This window comes from Jatropha curcas, chromosome 1 (assembly GCF_041381405.1).
Source record: "Jatropha curcas cultivar XTBG-Jc1 chromosome 1, XTBG_Jcur_1.0, whole genome shotgun sequence".
In the NCBI taxonomy this organism is placed as follows: domain Eukaryota; kingdom Viridiplantae; phylum Streptophyta; class Magnoliopsida; order Malpighiales; family Euphorbiaceae; genus Jatropha; species Jatropha curcas.
This window is the reverse complement of record NC_143151.1, coordinates 2,885,466-2,903,855: the sequence shown is the minus strand read 5'-3', so window position 1 is coordinate 2,903,855 and position 18,390 is coordinate 2,885,466. Positions and strand designations below refer to the sequence as shown.

At 32.0% G+C, this 18,390-nt stretch overlaps 2 protein-coding genes across 5 annotated transcripts; one reads left to right on the top strand and one right to left on the bottom strand.

Annotated features, from left to right (window-relative positions):
* The first annotated feature begins 7,977 nt into the window (after positions 1–7,977).
* LOC105628218 (DNA-binding protein) lies at positions 7,978–11,442 on the top strand. 4 transcript variants are annotated; one of them, XM_012209593.4, is made up of 6 exons: positions 7,978–8,136; positions 8,418–8,487; positions 9,253–10,209; positions 10,292–10,357; positions 10,461–10,659; positions 11,058–11,442. In XM_012209593.4, the coding sequence occupies exons 2-6, from the start codon at positions 8,485–8,487 to the stop codon at positions 11,120–11,122; spliced, it is 1,290 nt and encodes a 429-aa protein (XP_012064983.1). In that variant the 5' UTR covers positions 7,978–8,136; positions 8,418–8,484; the 3' UTR covers positions 11,123–11,442. The 4 variants fall into 4 exon arrangements, with proteins under 4 accessions (XP_012064983.1, XP_012064984.1, XP_012064985.1 ...); XM_012209594.3 differs by having other exon boundaries at positions 8,418–8,521; XM_012209595.4 differs by lacking the exon at positions 8,418–8,487 and having other exon boundaries at positions 7,987–8,136.
* A 313-nt stretch (positions 11,443–11,755) lies between these two features.
* On the bottom strand, positions 11,756–17,839 carry LOC105628216 (Ras-related small GTP-binding family protein). Its single transcript, XM_012209591.4, has 8 exons — positions 17,401–17,839; positions 14,314–14,386; positions 14,122–14,222; positions 13,245–13,310; positions 12,878–12,975; positions 12,500–12,562; positions 12,333–12,425; positions 11,756–12,230 (listed from the first exon to the last, which is right to left on the bottom strand). The coding sequence occupies exons 1-8, from the start codon at positions 17,471–17,473 to the stop codon at positions 12,147–12,149; spliced, it is 651 nt and encodes a 216-aa protein (XP_012064981.3). The 5' UTR covers positions 17,474–17,839; the 3' UTR covers positions 11,756–12,146.
* Positions 17,840–18,390: the final 551 nt, after the last annotated feature.

The following is an 18,390-nucleotide window of genomic DNA, read 5'->3' as shown; positions in this document are numbered from 1 at the left end:
AAACTATTTAGTACTACACAGAAAAAAAAAAACCTATTTAGTAGTAAACCCTTCAAAGAAGGGACCAAAACCTCTACGGAAGAAGTAACAAAAAAAATTTTAAATATGGAAACAAAAGCTAGCAGAAAACAAAAAAAAAAAAAAAAAAATGAAAATAAAAGCGAGTAGAGGGGCCACCGTTGATTAATAGCAGCAACCGGATTAAACCAAAAAATTAAGGCAAATTTGTATTACACGCATGGAAGGAAATATACAATATAATTCAATCTTATCAAATCCAAGAAATGTTTACATTTTTTTTTTTCTGTTATAAATAATAATATTTCAATTAAAATATATTAATTATAATACTAATTATATTATTTACAAAGAACACAATTACTTAATTGTAATAGTATTTTTATAAAAAATGATAGTTTATATTCATAAATTGTATAACTTGCATAAATGATTTAATAGATTGGGAAATTATAAAGTAAAATACCCAATTTATTAAGCCAATTAAAGTAATTATTTTCATCAGCATTGTATATATAGCATGTTTCTTTATGCTCAATTCGTTTAATAGTAATCAGTACCAAAACTGCTTTTGTAGTTGGAGAGATATAAAGTATGATAACCATATATTATAATCTCTTGGATATGTTGAATAGTTCCATCTTAATTTCCACCGTGCCAATTGGCTCATAAGATGAATAAATATATGTTAGAATTGAAGTGTAATACTATGAGTAAAAGGAAATAAATTTAAATTTCTGTTTGTTTTCGAAAAATAACTTATCTTTATAAAATATTTTCTGAAAAATATTTTTTAAATCAATCATTTTCTATTTTTTTATTGTAATATTAAAATTTTAATTTATAATAACTCAAAAGATTATTATTAAGTATGAAAAAAAATACATAAATAATAATAAATTGTGATAGTTGCCCGTGATTAATATTGGTAGCTAGTGTTGAGCAATGTCTAATAGTGGTAATGATGGTTACCAGTGATTAATAAATTAAAAAATGTATAATTTATAAGGTCATAACAAATTTATTAATATTTAGAAAATATTTTCATCTCTTGAAAATAAAAGTTAGTTTCCTTAAATATGGCTTAGTTTTATGTTGATAGAGAAAATATTTTCGATTGATGAGCATCCCAAACATCAAGAAATTTAAAAAATATTTTTCAGATAAATTATTTCTCGACAAAAATAAGAATTCTACTGAGGTTATCTAATTCAGATATAACTACGAAAAAATCATAAAAAACCGATTCAAAATAGATTAGAAAAAAAGTTGAGAAATCTTTTTAACTTTTGCTTTTATTTTGCTTGAAAAATCTTTTTAAAATTTCTCTTTTCTTAATCACTCTTTTCTCTCTCTCATTTATTATTCAATGGTGATTTGCTCTTCATTTTTATGAATTTTAATATTCAATTATGGCATTTAAAGAAATTTAATTGTTTTGGCTACATAATAAAATGAATAAAACTAATTGGCTTTGTATTCAATTTTCTAATCTATGTTTAATCTTGCTTGTATGATTTTATGACTTCAAAATAACGGCTTTTAGTATATATATATATATATATATATATATATATATATATTTTTATGAGTTCCTAAGCTCTTGAATATTGTTATTCATGTTCTTATTATTGTTTTCTCTTATCAGATTTATTTTTTTCTCTTCTCGAATACTTTACAGCCAATTTGAAGAATGAAACTCTCTAAAATTTGAGCATTTGGTATTAGCTCAGTTAGTAAAAATTAAAGATTTTATAGAAAAAATGTCTCCCTACCTCTCTGATTTATGAATGTTAAACATAATATTTATTTAAAATTATTCTCTAATTGTTTAACTTTATAGCTTTTAAATAAAAAATGACTCTTGATATTCTCTTATGATTTTGATGATTTTTAAATAGAATAACTTTTTATAAATTACCTCTCTCTAATTTATGAGTTCTAGGACCTTCAAATACAATGACTTTTGGTGTTCTTTCTTTTTTATCATGATTTATAAATTTTATAGCTCTTATGACTTTAAAAATAATGACTCCTAATAATTTTTTATAAGTTTTAAAGCTCTTCAATATTATTGTTCATGTTTTTATTATTATTTTCTCTTTTCGAATTTTTTTTTCTCTTAAAAAAAATATTACACAGTTCGCGAAGCACGGGAGACTGCCTAGTACGTATATAAAACAAACATATTTTTCCTATAAAATGACACGTGGCACATTTTCTTTATAGACTTCCATTTGGCATTCTAAATTTACACTTGATATTTCATCCTCCTTTATTTATTTTATTTATTGTCACGTAAGTTATAACTATTATTTACAATTAATTCTTATTAAAATATTTTTATCATTGTAATCATTGATTGTCATTTATTATTTTTATCAATGTTCTTATCATTTATGAAACACCCTGAATTTTTTATTTTCGAAACATTTGAATTTTTATTAAATCAAAATTTGAATTTTCGACGGTATGGGCCGTAAATAGTGAACCATCTTAATTTGAGTTCAAGTTTTGCAAATTGGGCCCAAGCCCAAATATAATTTCGAAAATTTTGAAATCGAGAACAGTTAAATTTTCGAGTAATAAAATGAAAGTTCAGCAATTAATCTATTATGTATATATATATATATATAAATTAATTTTCCTAAAAATCAAATATAATTACTAACTATGTTTTTATTTTTATTTAGCTAATGGAGGAAATGTTATGAAACCTAATTAAAATAATTAAAATATATTGAACCGGACCCGAAACGCAAATTGATTATTCGAAGACCAAGTGAAAAAACCCTGCAAACCGAGTAAAAATCTAGCCGAATCATTAAATTAGACCAAACCGGTTCGAATCGAACCGGAATGGTCTAGAAGCCCAAGATTTTTCTTTCTTTTCTTTTTTTTTTTTTCTTCTTTTCTTTTTCTTTTTCTTTTTTTTCTTTCCCTTCTTCTTCCTTGCGCCAGCACCAGCGCGCGACCTTCTCCTCCTCCTCCTCCTCTTCTTCCGACAACCGAAGACCAACGCCGCGCCTCCTCGCCATCGCCTCCACGTCGCAGCAGATCCCGGCTTCCCATCCCTTCTCTCTTTCGTCTCTGGCGTACGCAGGAGGTGCAGGAGAGCCGCGACATCCTTCGATCGGAAGATCGCGTCGAGCCTCCTCCTGCCTGATTTTCCAGCAGCGTCGATTCAGTATTGTCGAGGAAGAAGATTCGATCTCTCTTCTTCACTCTCTCCTTCCTGTTCTGGCTGGCGCAGCGAACCAAGAAACTGCGATCGCAGCGCGTAGTAGGTAAAGTCGCATTCAAAACCTTGGTGAGCTCTATATGATCCCTTTTCCTTCAATTATTTAGCTTATTCAATAGCTCATTTGAGGAAAGGGTTGTTAGAATCATGAATGAGAAATGCTAGGTTCCTGAAACACTATTCACACGACTGGAAGTTGGGAAAAATCTGATTTTTGACTATTAATTGACACTATAACTGCATTTTTCAAGGAAATGTGTAAGTTAGGGTGTTTATTGTAGGTCCTATGAAAGAAATTAGAATGATTGTGATATGGCAGCAGCCAACCTAGCTATTTGCTTAAAATTTCTGCTTTGGTATGAGGCATTTGACATGATAAGTTAAGTTTTATTGGTAAATGAGTTAACTAGTGTTTATAATATGGATTTTGATCGAGAAACCTTGATTTGCTTAGGTTGGCAGCAGCTATCTTCAATTATTTCTATTGATTTTTGGTTTGACATGGTACAATTAAGGTTGTAAATCTAATTCTTGCGTGGAATTAGTTAGTTGGTGTGATCCATGATTTTAAGATAGAAAAACTTAATTCTTTTTGCGAATTGACATCAATTACCTTGATATTTTTTGTGTTGCTTTAGAAGAATAAATATATGTAAATGAGCGTACTTTCAAGATTTCATGATGATTGATGTATAAATGCTTATTTATGATTTGAGAGACAAATAAAATGGGTTCGTTACCTGAAATTTTGCTTGGCGAGAATGCTGACTCACATATTATTAAGTCGTATTCGGGATCTTAGTTATATAATGATAAAGAAAAGAAAAGAAAGAGTGAATTATGGTTGGCATAGGGTTACTACAAGCATATATATGTGGATACTTTAAACCAGTAGAATGTGGTGGTTAAGTAAATGTTTATTTTCATTTATTTGTTATTTTATATATGGGCTTAACCTTAGATAGCAAAGCTTGGATTGTTAATAGCTAAAGTTTAGTATTGTGATTAAATATTTATACTATTACTTGATATGGAGGAAGGGAAATTAATTTATTTGATTGCCCGATGGATGGGCTGTGTGTGTAATGGTTGATGGATATAATATTGCTGATATTTAAGCAGGTAGATAATCCCACTTTTAGGAGAGTTGCTGCCGAAATTTCGATAGAACTTAGATTAGTTTTAATTAATAATATAATTAATAAGTTTATTTAAATAAATTCTATAATTTGATACATAATAAATAAAGTACTCTGATTAATTATTTATTATCATTATTATTCATTTAAGTATTCGAATATTTATTTATTTATTTTCATTGTTATTGTTTATCATTATTATTATTTGTTTATTTATTATTGTTTGTTGTTAACACTATTACTTGCTTATTTGCATTTGATTTTGGATGTCTAATTGTGCATTGCATTACGATGTTTAATTGATTAATATGCTTGCATTTAATTGCAATACTTGATTAATTGCATTGTGATATTGTTGTGCTTTGTTGTGTGGAATTGGGATGAAGTGGGTCACCATGGGTTTGTGAGGACGGTTGGACCGTCGGCCGGGTAAATGGGAGATCGGCGCCCCCGTGTGTACCTACTGTTGTGATTTGTATGATATGGAAAACCACAGGTTGGCTTCTTTATTGGACGCACCTGATAATCTAGGTTTGATCGCAGCCCGCAGGGTGGCCTCCTGTTGTGAGCGCCTGATGATCTAGATTTGATGGAGACGACCGGGTTGCCTCCTGTTGGTATGGAAAAGAAAAGAGAGAATGGAAAAACAATGAGAGGGCTGGTCAAGTGAGGATTAGACCGGTCGGCCAGTATGGGGGATCGGCTCCCTGGTGCACACGTTATGAGAGGATGGGCCATGTGGGAGGACGGCTCATCGGGGGTTTCGGTGACACCATAGACCAATTTTCACGTGATGTGATTATTTGAAGGTGATATTGTTTGTGAGTACTGGTGACATGCCATTTGTGTGACTGGCTGCGTGAGCATATAACTAGTCGGACGACTAGATTTATATATATTTACACAATTGTGTGAATGTGTGTGTTGTGTAATAATAGTTACTCCTTAGAAAGCTCACATATCTTGTCTAATTTTTCAGGAAGTAAGTTTCTCTCTAATTCGATTTAGGATACGTTTCTTCGACGCAGGGCACTAAAGGAATTTTCCCTAGTTCCATAATTATTTCACTATGTAACTGTATGTATAAAAGGCTATGTATATCAATCAGTTAGTGACTTCGCAGTTGTAGAATTTATTTACATTTAGTTGTGTATTATCATAGACGAAATTATTTTGTGAGCCCATATTAAAAAGTGATGTATTGTTAATTGGGCCCAAACTGTGAAATGTGGTAGCTGATAATTTGGGCCGAAACTTGATAAAATCTTGAGGTTTATTTTTCTCTATAAATATGAGCTGAACGTTTAAAATTAATTTGAGGTAGTAAATTTTTAGTATTTCAGGTTTACTACGGGCCTCGGGGGCCTTAAGCTTACCTGGCCCCTAGTGCCGATCCGGCCCATGGAATCGGGTCGTGACAATTTAAGATGAAAAGTTTAATATCATAAATTTGAATATTAAAGGTTTTAAAATTATTTATTTACAAATAAGTTATATGAATATTAAAAAATAATTTTAATAAAAGCGAGATGTTAAAATTGAAATTAAATATTAAAATTAATATTTATTAAAATTGTGCATAAAATAAGTATGTGGCTAGTTATTAAATAATCTACTTCATTCTATTATAATTAAACAATTCACATTAATTTTTCTTCAAACTAATTAAAATTAATTTTTTAATATATGATTGAAATAATCAAGTATGGAGATAATTAGGTATGGATTTTTTAGAAATTAGAACTAACCATGACCAGGTTCTAGAATCGTTCAATTTCAAAAATAGTTTTAAAATCGCCAGTTTTAGTTCAGTTCTGGTTTAAAACCAAAAATAAGAGTTAAAAAGATTACAATATATTTTTTTTTTTTTCAAAAAATACCTTTCAAATTGCCCTTTTTTACAATGCCATTGTAAAAGAGAAAAAATTCTTTTTATTTTATTTGAGAATTAATTAAAAAAATAAATCTTAAATAAATATTGTATAATTTGTATGTAAAAAATATATATTATAAAATGTAAAAGATTTAAATTAAAAAAATTTAAATGAGGAGTTTCTTTTATTTTTCTTTTTTCTCACTTACTATTTACAAGTTATATTTATATTAATAAATTTTAAGATAATGGTAGAATTACTGCACTTAATGGTGAAAATTAAAATTAGTTTTACCAATTGAAAACCATGTGTTATATATATTTTTTTTAACAATTTGAAACTAGAATCGTCGGTTTTAATTTAAATATAAAGAACCGCAACCGAATCTTAAATATCTAGTTTTGATTAAAGTTCAGAATTTTAAATCATTGATTACAATTTGATTCCGGTTTTAACTGGTTCGACTTCGATTTAAAACGGAACCATAGTTTATATAATAATAGAATAAATTCTTTTTTAACAAAATATCATTTATAAGGAGGAAAAATAGTATCATAATTTGAGATAAATAAAAATGGAAAGCAAAAATGATATTTACAGGAGTAAGAGAGCATTTGGTTTAGCTAACTTATTCTGATTCACACCCAACAACTAAATTGTAAAGATTGGGTAAGTTTTTTAACCTCATTAACTTATATTCTCGATTTGTATTATATTATTTTCGAACCTCATTAACTTTATAAAAATTATTAACAAATCTTTTTTTTTCAAATTAATGTTTTTTATTATCATTTTATTTGTAATTATTCAAAAATAATAATTTTATTATATATTAAAATTTAATTACATATTCTGTCTCAAAACATAGTCTAATTTTTCATAAGGGTTAGTCTAAAAATAAGTTATATTTTCATTTTTGGAAATGGTCTTTTTGTTAAATTTCCTAAAATACTCTTATAATATAATTTGTGCCAATAATATATATATATATATATATATATATATATATATATATATATATATATATATATATATATAATTGGAAATGGTATATTCACATTATAGATTATAATATATGAAATAATCATGTTCTTATGAATTTTAAAAAATATATATGTTTAATGGTCGTTCTATATTTTAACAATAATCAATATCAAAATTTTACCAAATATCATTATTAATTAAAAATATCATCAGCCATCAGTTACTAGCTATCAGCAATATTAATGGAAGGGGCTACTACAAACTCGAAATTTTTTTTTTTTATTTTCCTTATAATGTAGTACAAAAAATTTTTTTCTTCACTTTGGTGGTTCCCTCATCGATTGAAAAATCTATTTTGGCCTATCTCGTAATATCAGCTGTCACCTTGTATGAATTGTTGTAGCAAATCGACGTCGAAGACTTTGGTTTCTATACTTATTTTTAATAAAATAAAAAGAAATTAATCAAACGGTTTGCAATAAACAAACATGATCATTTTTTTTTTTAATTTCAGAAAAAAGAAAAAGACCAAAAAGGATCATCCTCATCCAATCCTTACCCCAACGAAAAGGAAAAGAAAAAGACAAACTCCTTAGTCCTTACCAAAACCGTTTCACCTACTCAACGGTCTGGATATCTCATCTATACGACACGTGTGCGGTCATGATACAAGTAACCGTGAATTCTGATCATGCAGGTTTGGCCCATTTTTATATTCGTTTCTACAGGGAAAAATCGGGTGCTCCTCACACACAATATCGTCAACTGTAATTTTTTTTTTTTCTTTTCTTTTTCTCTCTCAATTATGTCGTCGGTGTCCTTCGCCTGAAAAATTAAACGCGCTATCGATGATCCGGTCAGATTCTTGGTCATCGTAAAGGTATGGCTAATTTTTCTTTACCTTTTAGTCTCCATTTTTAGGGTTAAAGCTCCCCTGTTTTGTTCCCTTTTGCATTCTATAAGTTTGAAATTGACTTCAAATTGTACAGAGTTTTTAAGCGTTTCTATGTAGGAAAGACGTTTCTATAAGGGTAATTATGGTGGCGTTTTTGAGCTATTAGGGCTGAGTTTACTATAAATCCTGAAAGTTTTGATTTTTGTTAGAAGAGCTTAATTTCTTCATTTTTTTTTTTTTTTTGTTTAACTATTTTAATGTAACAGATAGCTTTTGAATTTCCAAGTGATCACTACTATCCATTAAGAGTAGTAGAAACCGTGGAGAAGCAAAATGGTATGTTTAGATTCTTCTTTGAAGTTTTTATCAGGTATTAATATATTTTCTTTTTCTGGGGTCCACAATTTTTCTTTTCAATGGCGTTTTCAGTTACTTCGCTGTTTAATTTCGTGAAAACATGTGTGTGGAATATATTCTTGGCCTGCTGAATGGGTTGTAGGGAGTTACTAGTGCAGAAATCTGTAGTTTTTCTCCTGGAAATGTTTTGAAAGAATAACGTTTGGCTTGCATAAATGGGTTTAGGAAGTGCAGTGTTTTATCAGTGAGGATTGCTGAGTTTGGGAGTCTTCTCTTAATCTATTTTGAAGGTATCTTTGAATTTTGAGAATCATCCTATGACTTGGTTGAATGTCATTATGCTTAATTAGTATTAAGCTCTCCAATTTGTTTTGGCTGCTTGGGATTGAGGATTTGCTGTAGAATACCGTTTTAAGATGGTTATTCTTATTCCTATGGATGTGTTAATAAGAGCAACGTTGCTTGTTTTAGGAGATATCTGGAATTATATTCTGTTGACATCTTGGAAATGTCAGTTTGATGCTTAAACATGGAGTAAGGCCAATTTTTCTGGTTCTTTTTTTTTTTTTAATAAAAAAATCATTCCTTTTACTGTTAAGGAATTGTTCTGGGTTCCCCCCCCCCTTCTTTCCGTAAATAAAACTTTTTGATTCTATCCTTGTAAAGTTGTGCCTTTTCTGTCTGCAAGTGCATGTGTGCCTATTTTGGAAGGCTACTTCTGATTTAATCTGGCATTTTTTTCAGAAGGGTTTTTGGATGGCAAAGGGTACAGAAGGAGATCCTCCATTTGATAATCCTTCAAGAATTGACCCTAAACGGTCTCGTCACTGGTTTATAGATGCAGCCGAACCTGAGTTGTTCCCAAACAAGAAGCAGGCTCTCCTAACACCAAACAGCACATCTAGTTCACAAATTTCCAATGCAAATGTTCCTACTTGGGACAACCCATCTGGTTTTCAGTCAGTTCCAAACCAATTTATGCACCGTTTATTTGGACCTGAAACAGCAAGATCTGTCAATTTTGGAACAGATGACAATGCATCTGTTAGTCTGTCTATGTCTCACACTATGGAAGATCCAGAAGCATGTCTTGGCTACAATGGTTTTAGGAAAGTTAAAGTCAATCAAGTTAAGGACTGTGACAATGGTATGCATGAACTGAAGGGACATGGTTTTATCAATGAGAGTAACAGTGAAAATAATTTTATATCAATGGGGCAGGCCTATGATAAGGAGGATGGTAATGTCACATTAATGGGTCACGGCTATGATAGAGATGCCCATAATGTAGCAACATGTCACACATATATCAAAGAAGACGACAACGCTATTCCGATAACTGATGCCTACAGTAAGGAGGATGCCAATATGATATCTTTTGGGGGATTTCCCGATGCACAGGATATTATACCTGTTGGCAGGCCTGGTAGTGGTTATGATCAGTATCAGTCCTCAGTTCAGGCACCAGAAGCAGTTCACGAAAAAGAGTTGGATGCATCAAATGCAGATGCAGCTGCAGCTGCAGCTGCAAGCAACACTCGAGTTGCAAAGGCAAAACTTGAATCTGTTCCCAGGAACAAACCAGAGGTCAAAACTACCCGAAAAGAAGCACCAAATAGCTTTCCTTCAAATGTCAGAAGTTTGATTTCAACTGGTATGCTTGATGGTGTTCCTGTAAAGTATGTTTCTTTGTCACGGGAGGTAGGTTCAGCGCCTTTTTTCTCTTTTACTGGTCCATTGTTTTTGGATTTGTTTTATTGACATCCTACCCTGCATGTACAAGGAGCTTCGCGGTGTTATAAAAGGCTCTGGCTATCTCTGTAGTTGTCAATCATGTAACTTCTCTAAGGTAAGTTGCAAGCTTAAGTTTATGCTAAGCCTGGCAAAAAGCACTCTGAATCTATCTATTTATCTATTTATTTATTTATTATTTTTGTGATATTATATGTAAGGTGTTGAATGCATATGAGTTTGAACGCCATGCCGGTTGCAAGACAAAACATCCAAACAATCATATATACTTTGAGAATGGAAAGACTATTTATCAGATCGTACAAGAATTAAGGAGCACTCCTGAAAGCATGCTGTTTGATGTAATTCAAACAGTGTTTGGTGCACCAATTAATCAGAAATCCTTTCGAATGTGGAAAGGTAATTTTTTTCTTTTCTTATACATGTTTTGAATTTGCTGGGATTTGAACACTCATTCAGCATATGTTACGATCATAGACGTAAAAGGCTACTGTGAAATCATGTTACATTCTTCAGCATCTTTTCTTGAAGTGGCTGCTAGCACGTGTCAAATTTACAATCTCTTTATTAGTGCATAGCAAGCTCAAGATTTCTACAATTGCACTAGATATTATGAGCACGATTGATTATGCACACGCTAAACTGTTCTTTTTGTCCCTTGATACAAAGCAAGCCCTTCTCTCTGGGGCATGAGTTAACAGTGCAAATTGATCATTTTGCCATTTTCTAACTGTGATAGTTCCCACATACTGATTCTGTCAAATTTCCTCTTTTCTTTTTTTTTTTTTTTTTTTCAGAATCATTTCAAGCAGCAACTCGTGAGCTTCAGCGCATCTATGGGAAGGAAGAACTAAATTTGTGAAACAACTATTTTGCCGAAACTTGTTACAGAATAGCCTCTCATGTGCATAGAAGCAAGTATGACCTAGCAAATGTATTATTACAGAATAGCAAATGATATATGTTGTAGGGAATACCATTTGGAACTGGCCAAGCGGTGCTTTTTGTTAATATGGTGTAGTTCATGTACTATTGTTTGCAGGTTATTGAGAATTGAGATATAAGATGCTGCTTGCTAGAATATCTAAGAAAGACACAAGAGAGTTATGTTCTAATTGCTGTGTAAATCATCGAGGCAAAATCTAATTTTGAGTTTGACCTTTTTTGGTTGGTTGTATTTAATTTTTCGTTTGCTTTGATATTGATTGGTAGTAGCGTACTCGCTCATGTACCATATGAAGTGGGAGAAAACGTTAATTACATTTACTTGGATCATAATTTTGCTCTCTGTAAACGCACAGCGTATAAAAGGATTTCAGTGTTGGTTTTATTTTATTTTTAATATATATATGTCCATTGATTCTTAAGATATAAGAGCGTCATTATAGGTTATATCTGTTGAACTAGATACATTCAACTCTCGTAAAGCAAGACCTGTCATTTTGTCCACTTCTAACTGCTCTTTGATTCTTGATCCCTGACTAAACTGAAGCGCTTTCTGTGCAATTCAAATACTTTAAATAGAAGCCATTTTTAATTCTTTTTACATCACAAAGAACCTAACAAATTTTTCCAGTCCGTCTGAAGCAAATCAGGAATCCGAGAAGGGAATTTAAAAAAAAAAAAAAAAGGAAAAAGAAAAAGAAAGAGAAGTGTGCAACAAGATGCACAACTGTTAAAACCACAAAATGTACTATATAATAAAAAACTACCTTTCACACACTAAAACAAGGATTAAAAAGAATGACAAAAAGAAAAAAATCACAAGCACCAATTGTCCAGTCATCAGAATTAGTTTTTTTTTTTTTTTTTTTTTTTTTACTTTCCTTCCCTTTCAAGACAAAAGTGTCACCTGCAATTAATCTCCTGCTAAAAATAATTTGCTCTTAAGATCCACAGCAAGCTGATTTTTGGGCAGCTTGACCACCCCCACCTGCCTGGTCTGGTTGATTAATCTTAATTGTTGTAGGCTACAACCAAATGACAAAAAATGTTCAAATTAGATTCTTTTTTTTCCCCCTTTGGGGAGGAAAACTAGCTAGAGTAAAAAAAGTTGCATAAAATTCAAATACCTCAGCTTTTGAGTCTGTATCAGCAAGCCTTTGCTTTATATCCCTTGCTATTGAAAAGAAAACTTGCTCAACATTTAGATTTGTCTTTGCGCTCTGCAATACATCATTTTCCATTAATACCAAGAACACTCATTCAATTAACTTCATGATCTGTAAGAGTTACTCACAGTTTCAAAGAACTTGATTCCATACTCATCAGCAAGTGCTTGGCCCTTGGATGTTGGCACAGCCTAAAAAATATCAAGAAAATAATAGGGGGCATGACATTTATGGTAAAAGCAATCCATCAGAGAGGCAGAGATACAAAGACAGATTTAACTAATTAAAAAGTTTAAATTTAATTTCAATCACCAATTTGTTCTCTTTATGGAAAGTCCAGTGAAAATTTCCATCACGAGACACAAATCTATGGATAAATTAACAACCTTGCCAGTTAGCAGCTATTAGAAAACAAACAATATTGAAAAAAAAAAAAAAGGATAAAACAGCGGCCATTTAAACAGACATTTTTTTTATCAATAAACATCAAAGACAGAGTATAATACCCTTTTGCTTTCATCCATGTCAGCCTTGTTTCCCACCAATATTTTGTTAACATTATCAGAAGCATGCTGTTCAATATTGCGAATCCAATTCCTGATGTCTGAAAATGGCAACAAGCAATATACATAAGAAAACTGATGGACACCAGAAGGTGCACAGGTGAAAGACAAATGTTTAGTGAACTTGGTGCGATTCCCCACCTCATTCTCAGTGAAATCAGACTACTGTAAGTGAGAATGGTCTAGCCAGCAATACACAAATAATGAGCAAAAATAATCCAAAAAGTACTTGGATGAAGCAAAATTAGTTTACACTTGTAGTTTTCATAGCTATCAGAAAATTTATCTGAAAAAGAACATGGAAACTTACTGTTGAAAGATGACTCATCAGTAACATCATAGACCAGCAAAATGCCCATGGCTCCACGGTAGTAAGCTGTAAAAGTCACAAGGAATTATTTACCAGGGAACTAAATTAGATGAACTATAAAACAATTCTTCTAAAACAATTGTGGGAAGAAGCAATGAAGACAAGAATCTAATGAGACATTGCCATAAAACTACAAAATAATTATATAACAATTTCTAAAAACCTATTAATAGGCCCTTAAAAGTTAAAATGCATTAAATAATATATCAGCCAGTTCAGAAGACTTTATCGGGTTAACTAGATAAACTTCTTCACATAGAAGTGGCACTAGGTCCAGAGAACAGAGATGCTGTAAGCATAAGCGTAGAAAGAGAATATGAAGTGCCAACTAAAGCATCAGATAGGTTTCCTAGATACTGAAAGATTTAGGCAGTCTCCAAGGTGCAAATATGAAATCATGTGCCTCAAAAAAGGTGGCTAACAGATTTCTCTACTACCAATCAGGCCACCACAACTAACTAAGCTTGCAAGCACCTGTACTTGAGGAATCACAATAAAGCATCCTTCCCAAAAGTCAATTCCCATTTTCATGGCATAAGCTCGAATGGCTGGAGAACCCTAACCCCAGAGAGTCAAACAAGAAAGTCCTCATTTCTCCAACCAGGGAAAAACTGAGTAATTAGGTACATTAGATTGACTGTTCCCACTAGGAAACCATCAAGGAAAACAAAAATTTCAGTAACCATGCATCAGTTCAATTTTTGTATGAAAATATGCAACATTGGCAAAACTCAGAAAAGGATACTAGACTTCACCGAGATACCATCTCCCTTTGTCAGATTTAAATAACAGTACAAAAAGAAAGAAAGAAACTTACCAGTTGTAATTGTTCGGAATCGTTCCTGACCCGCTGTATCCCAAATTTGAAGCTTAATTCTTTTGCCATCAAGCTCAATGGTTCTTATCTTGAAATCAATTCTGCACAGGAAAAGTAATCTTGGGATGTCAGAGAAATTACAATAGGGAACACAGATAATGCAGTTTGAATTCACAGTCAGGAATTACAAACCCTATGGTGGTGATAAAACTAGTGGTGAAGGAACCATCAGAGAAGCGCAAAAGAAGGCAACTCTTGCCCACACCTGAGAAGTTAAACAGCAAGAACAATTAAAAACTTTAGCTCAATATCAATAGTAGACAAACTCAGCTTTCATGGTTATCCAAATTGGACGAAGCACATAAACTTTCAGATTCCAAAAAATATATCAAAAAATATAATGAGAACAACAAATCAATTAGCAAACAACATGCCAGAACTCAAAAGATTGGCACATACTCCAGCAGAAAGTTCAATAATATTAATTATGCACTGATTATGTGAAACAGTATATTTATATATAGTAAATCCCCAAGCCATATGAAAACAATGTGTTCTCAAATCTGGTAAACTAGCTGTGGACTCCCTGACATGTAATTAGACTTTAACTTAATGATTGAATTATTAATTTCAACAATTGAAAATTTCCTTCCAAACCAATAATTCTGAATCCAACAGTGGAAAAATGACACAAAAGCACATTAGAACACAAGAAACAAATTCATCCAACATGGTAATAAATTGTAAAGCTAGTATGCGGATAATGCAGACTCCAGCTTTGCCTTAAAAGACTGTTACCCTGTTATGGCCACACCAAATAAAGATCCTCGGGATAAATCTTGGGCCATCCTGCTTCCAACATTTTTAGCATAAGGTGGCTGTAAAGATCTAATAAATGTCCTTGGGCTTGCACACCAAGGACTTTTTTTCCACTGAACCAAACAATTGGACCTCCTAAATTTTTCTCTTAACTGTACATAAACGTGTAATTTTCTTAGGTTATCACTAATGATTAACCAACCAATTAATCCTTCTTCGAACCATTGATTTAGCTACTTTTGCTTTCCTAATTTTTCAGTTAATTGATCTTAAAAATAGTGGATCAATTATTTTTTAACCAAAAAAGGATACAAGTATACAGAGGTAAAGTCGGAAAATAAAATCCCTGCAGCAACATTATTTGTCATACACGACAAATAGCTCAGTAAAATAACCAAATCCAAAGTTTTCAGATATCAGCTATGTTGAAAATCAGAGTGTTTGCAACTTGAAAGACCCTCCAAGGCTCCAACTAACCCGATTCAATTTTTGCTAATAAGGCCATAGTTGCAAAAAGACAAGCATCAAGTTGAATGAAAGAGGACCAATCCTGTCAGATAACTAAATATGAATATAAATAGAAAACTTCTCATGATTACAACTTCAAGGTTTTTTAAAGATATAATGTCCATCTCAGAATCGTCAAGCCTCAATCTCATAAATGACAGAATTTTGAAGTTTGTTTATCCAAGATATTAGTTTCTCAAAATGAACAAACAGTTAGATGGATCCACGCAACATGAATAGTTGAATACATAGGCATTAGTTTATCAAAATGATCAAACAGTTACATGGATCCAAGCAACATGAATAGTTGAATACATAGGAAACTTAATGGAAGGAACATAACAATTGGTTCTAACCATATTAAAAAACCGAAATGATAATCAATCTGAACCTCAGTTTAACACTCGGACATGGCAGATCAACCAATAATAGAGCACAGAAAGTAACAAAAAAACCAATCAACTAATGCAGCACTTTCACATAGCACAAATTTGGAGCAAAAGTTTATTAAATCGCAAAATCTAAGACAGATAAAAAAATTGCTCACAATTTATAATGAAAGTATTTTGAGATATACATTTCTCTTAGTAAAACCAATAAAATAATATCTGCTATGAAATTTAACCACTGAGCAACTAATAGGCAAAATAAGAAACTGTATCAAATAGCCAACGTGCTCTGATCCTGATCCAGCAGATATTTGTAAGATACTGATGGCCATAAATTACTACAGCTAAAGAAAGAGAGAAGGAGGAGGAGAAAGAGGGGGGGGGGGGGGTGGGCAGATGGCAAATGCCAATATTGAGCTTGACTACCTAGCCTGTTCTTTTTCCTCTCCAGTGTATTTAGTACCAGACTTTATGGCAAAAGATTAATACAGTGCCAAGAATAAAAACCAATCTAGTATTCCACTTCATGTGGCAAATATGATAACACCACCACTCACGGCATAAGGCAACCCTGAGCTTGACTATCCCCAGCCTGTTCTTTTACATCTCTGGTGTATTTAGTACCAGACTTAATGGCAAATTCGATCCATCCAGTGCCAAGAATTAAAATCATTTAGTATTCCAATTTATGAAGCAAAGACTATGACACTACAGCTCATGTTTGGTGTACTATCCCTTGCTGCTTCTAGGCATTCCATATCCTATTACAAACCAAAGCATATGCTACACTACATTCAAAATCACAAAACTAACTCAAGTTCGAAAAATTCTGTTCCCTTTCAAGTCCAAGGATTTACTGCACATCAAATGACACATCATCATATATGAAAATAGCATTTCAAAAGCCTGAATCCAAAAAAAAAAAAAATTCAGATAATATGCATCCAGGGAGTCCCAATAGGACGTCAAAGGGTTCAAAACAATTTTCCAACCAAAAAACAATATTGCTTTCCCATTTATCAACAAAATAACAATTAAAGATTTCAAATTACATGTTTAAAAGTGGCTAGAAAAGATTCCAATACTCTATCAGAGTAGTGCTCTCTATCCAATCATACTCCCTCCAGTTCCCGCAACTAAAAATAAACGAGAAAAATAAAATTTCCAGATGACAACAAAACATAAGAAGCATAATATCATATCACACCAAAACGAGAGAGATTTTTTTTTTACGCATAGAACATTCTTGAGGCCTGATTCGGACGAAAATGGTAAAGATTTTCAGCTTTGTAATATACCAAAAGAAATCAAACTTCTCATTCTCATGATGCATCGAAATGCAATTGGGTCGACAGTTCAAATCCTTCCAGAAATCAGATACTTAACGACATTAACAAATCAAAAAATGCAAACCAAATGAAAAAAGCTAATAATGCACCAAAAAGGGCAACAAAAAAAAAAAAAAAAAAAAAACCTAACTTAACATTTAACCCGAACAAAAAAAAAAAAAAAAACAAAACAAAACAGGAGATCCGAGAAAATAAAAATCAATTGACTCACATACCGCTGTCACCAATCAAGAGAAGCTTTATGAGGTAATCGTAATCCGCTCGAGCCCTCGCCGGTGCAGCAGCCATTGAAAAGTCGACAAGTACCAGATCAAGAAATCGAGAGAGAGAGAGAGAGAGAGCCAAAGGGAGATAGAGAGATCTCCAACAGAGCTCAGAAGTGAAAGGCCATAGAGATTTCAGATGAGTGAAAGAGGGAGAGGCAGTTGTTTGTTTTGGCTTGTTTTTTTTTTTTTTTTTTTTTATCTAGCGATTTTACAGATCAGGAGACAGTCGCTTCCTTGATGAATTCTCCGCCTACAATACAAAAGCTCAGCTCCGACTCTGTTGGGCCGCTAAAATGCGCCTCTGTTGCCTTTTTCTTTTTGATGGTGCGCTGATCACTCACTCGCACACGTTAGCAAAGAGATTGTTTGTCTGTGTCAAAGGTCGAAATGAACTTAAATAGGATCATGTTCTTCATTTTGCTTAATAAATTGAATTGGTATTTAAAAACAATTATTTTCCATAATTTACTTTTACTCCCTCCGCTAACTTTTCATTCAATCTGGCACTTCTTAAAGTTAATTTTATTCCATTCAGTCTAAGACATTTTCACACTCTGAGAGGAATTAATTTCTTTTTTACTATTTTGCTCTTATTAATGGAGTGGGAATGATGTGTGGATCGCTGTATCAATCTTTATTTATCAGTGTTAAAGAATATTTAGATAAATTTACAATTAAAATTCGTACAATTAAGTAAAATAATCATTTTTTGATTGCGAGAGATGAACTAAATCGTATTAAATATGACTCTATTATATATATATGGAAATTACTCTATCCCTTTAAATAAGAGGTCAAATGTTTTACTATAGTAAATGAAAATAATTCATTCAAAATCCCTTGAATTAGACTTAGCCTGATGGATTGGGATGCCTGATTGGCACCATTTTATTTTATACTAAAGGTAGAAAAGTATATGTATTTTCCAACTGCCATACG

Excerpts from the sequence above, each read along its gene's own strand:
- LOC105628218 (XM_020676894.2), top strand. Across the intron at positions 10,210-10,291 it reads ATGTTTCTTTGTCACGGGAG|GAGCTTCGCGGTGTTATAAA; the intron begins GTAGGTTCAGCG and ends TGCATGTACAAG. Across the intron at positions 10,660-11,057 it reads ATCCTTTCGAATGTGGAAAG|AATCATTTCAAGCAGCAACT; the intron begins GTAATTTTTTTC and ends TTTTTTTTTCAG.
- LOC105628216 (XM_012209591.4), bottom strand. The coding sequence starts at position 17,473 with ATGGCTGCTGCACCGGCGAGGGCTCGAGCGGATTACGATTACCTCATA. Across the intron at positions 14,223-14,313 it reads AGTTTTATCACCACCATAGG|AATTGATTTCAAGATAAGAA; the intron begins GTTTGTAATTCC and ends TTTCCTGTGCAG. Across the intron at positions 12,976-13,244 it reads TGATGAGTCATCTTTCAACA|ACATCAGGAATTGGATTCGC; the intron begins GTAAGTTTCCAT and ends TGCCATTTTCAG.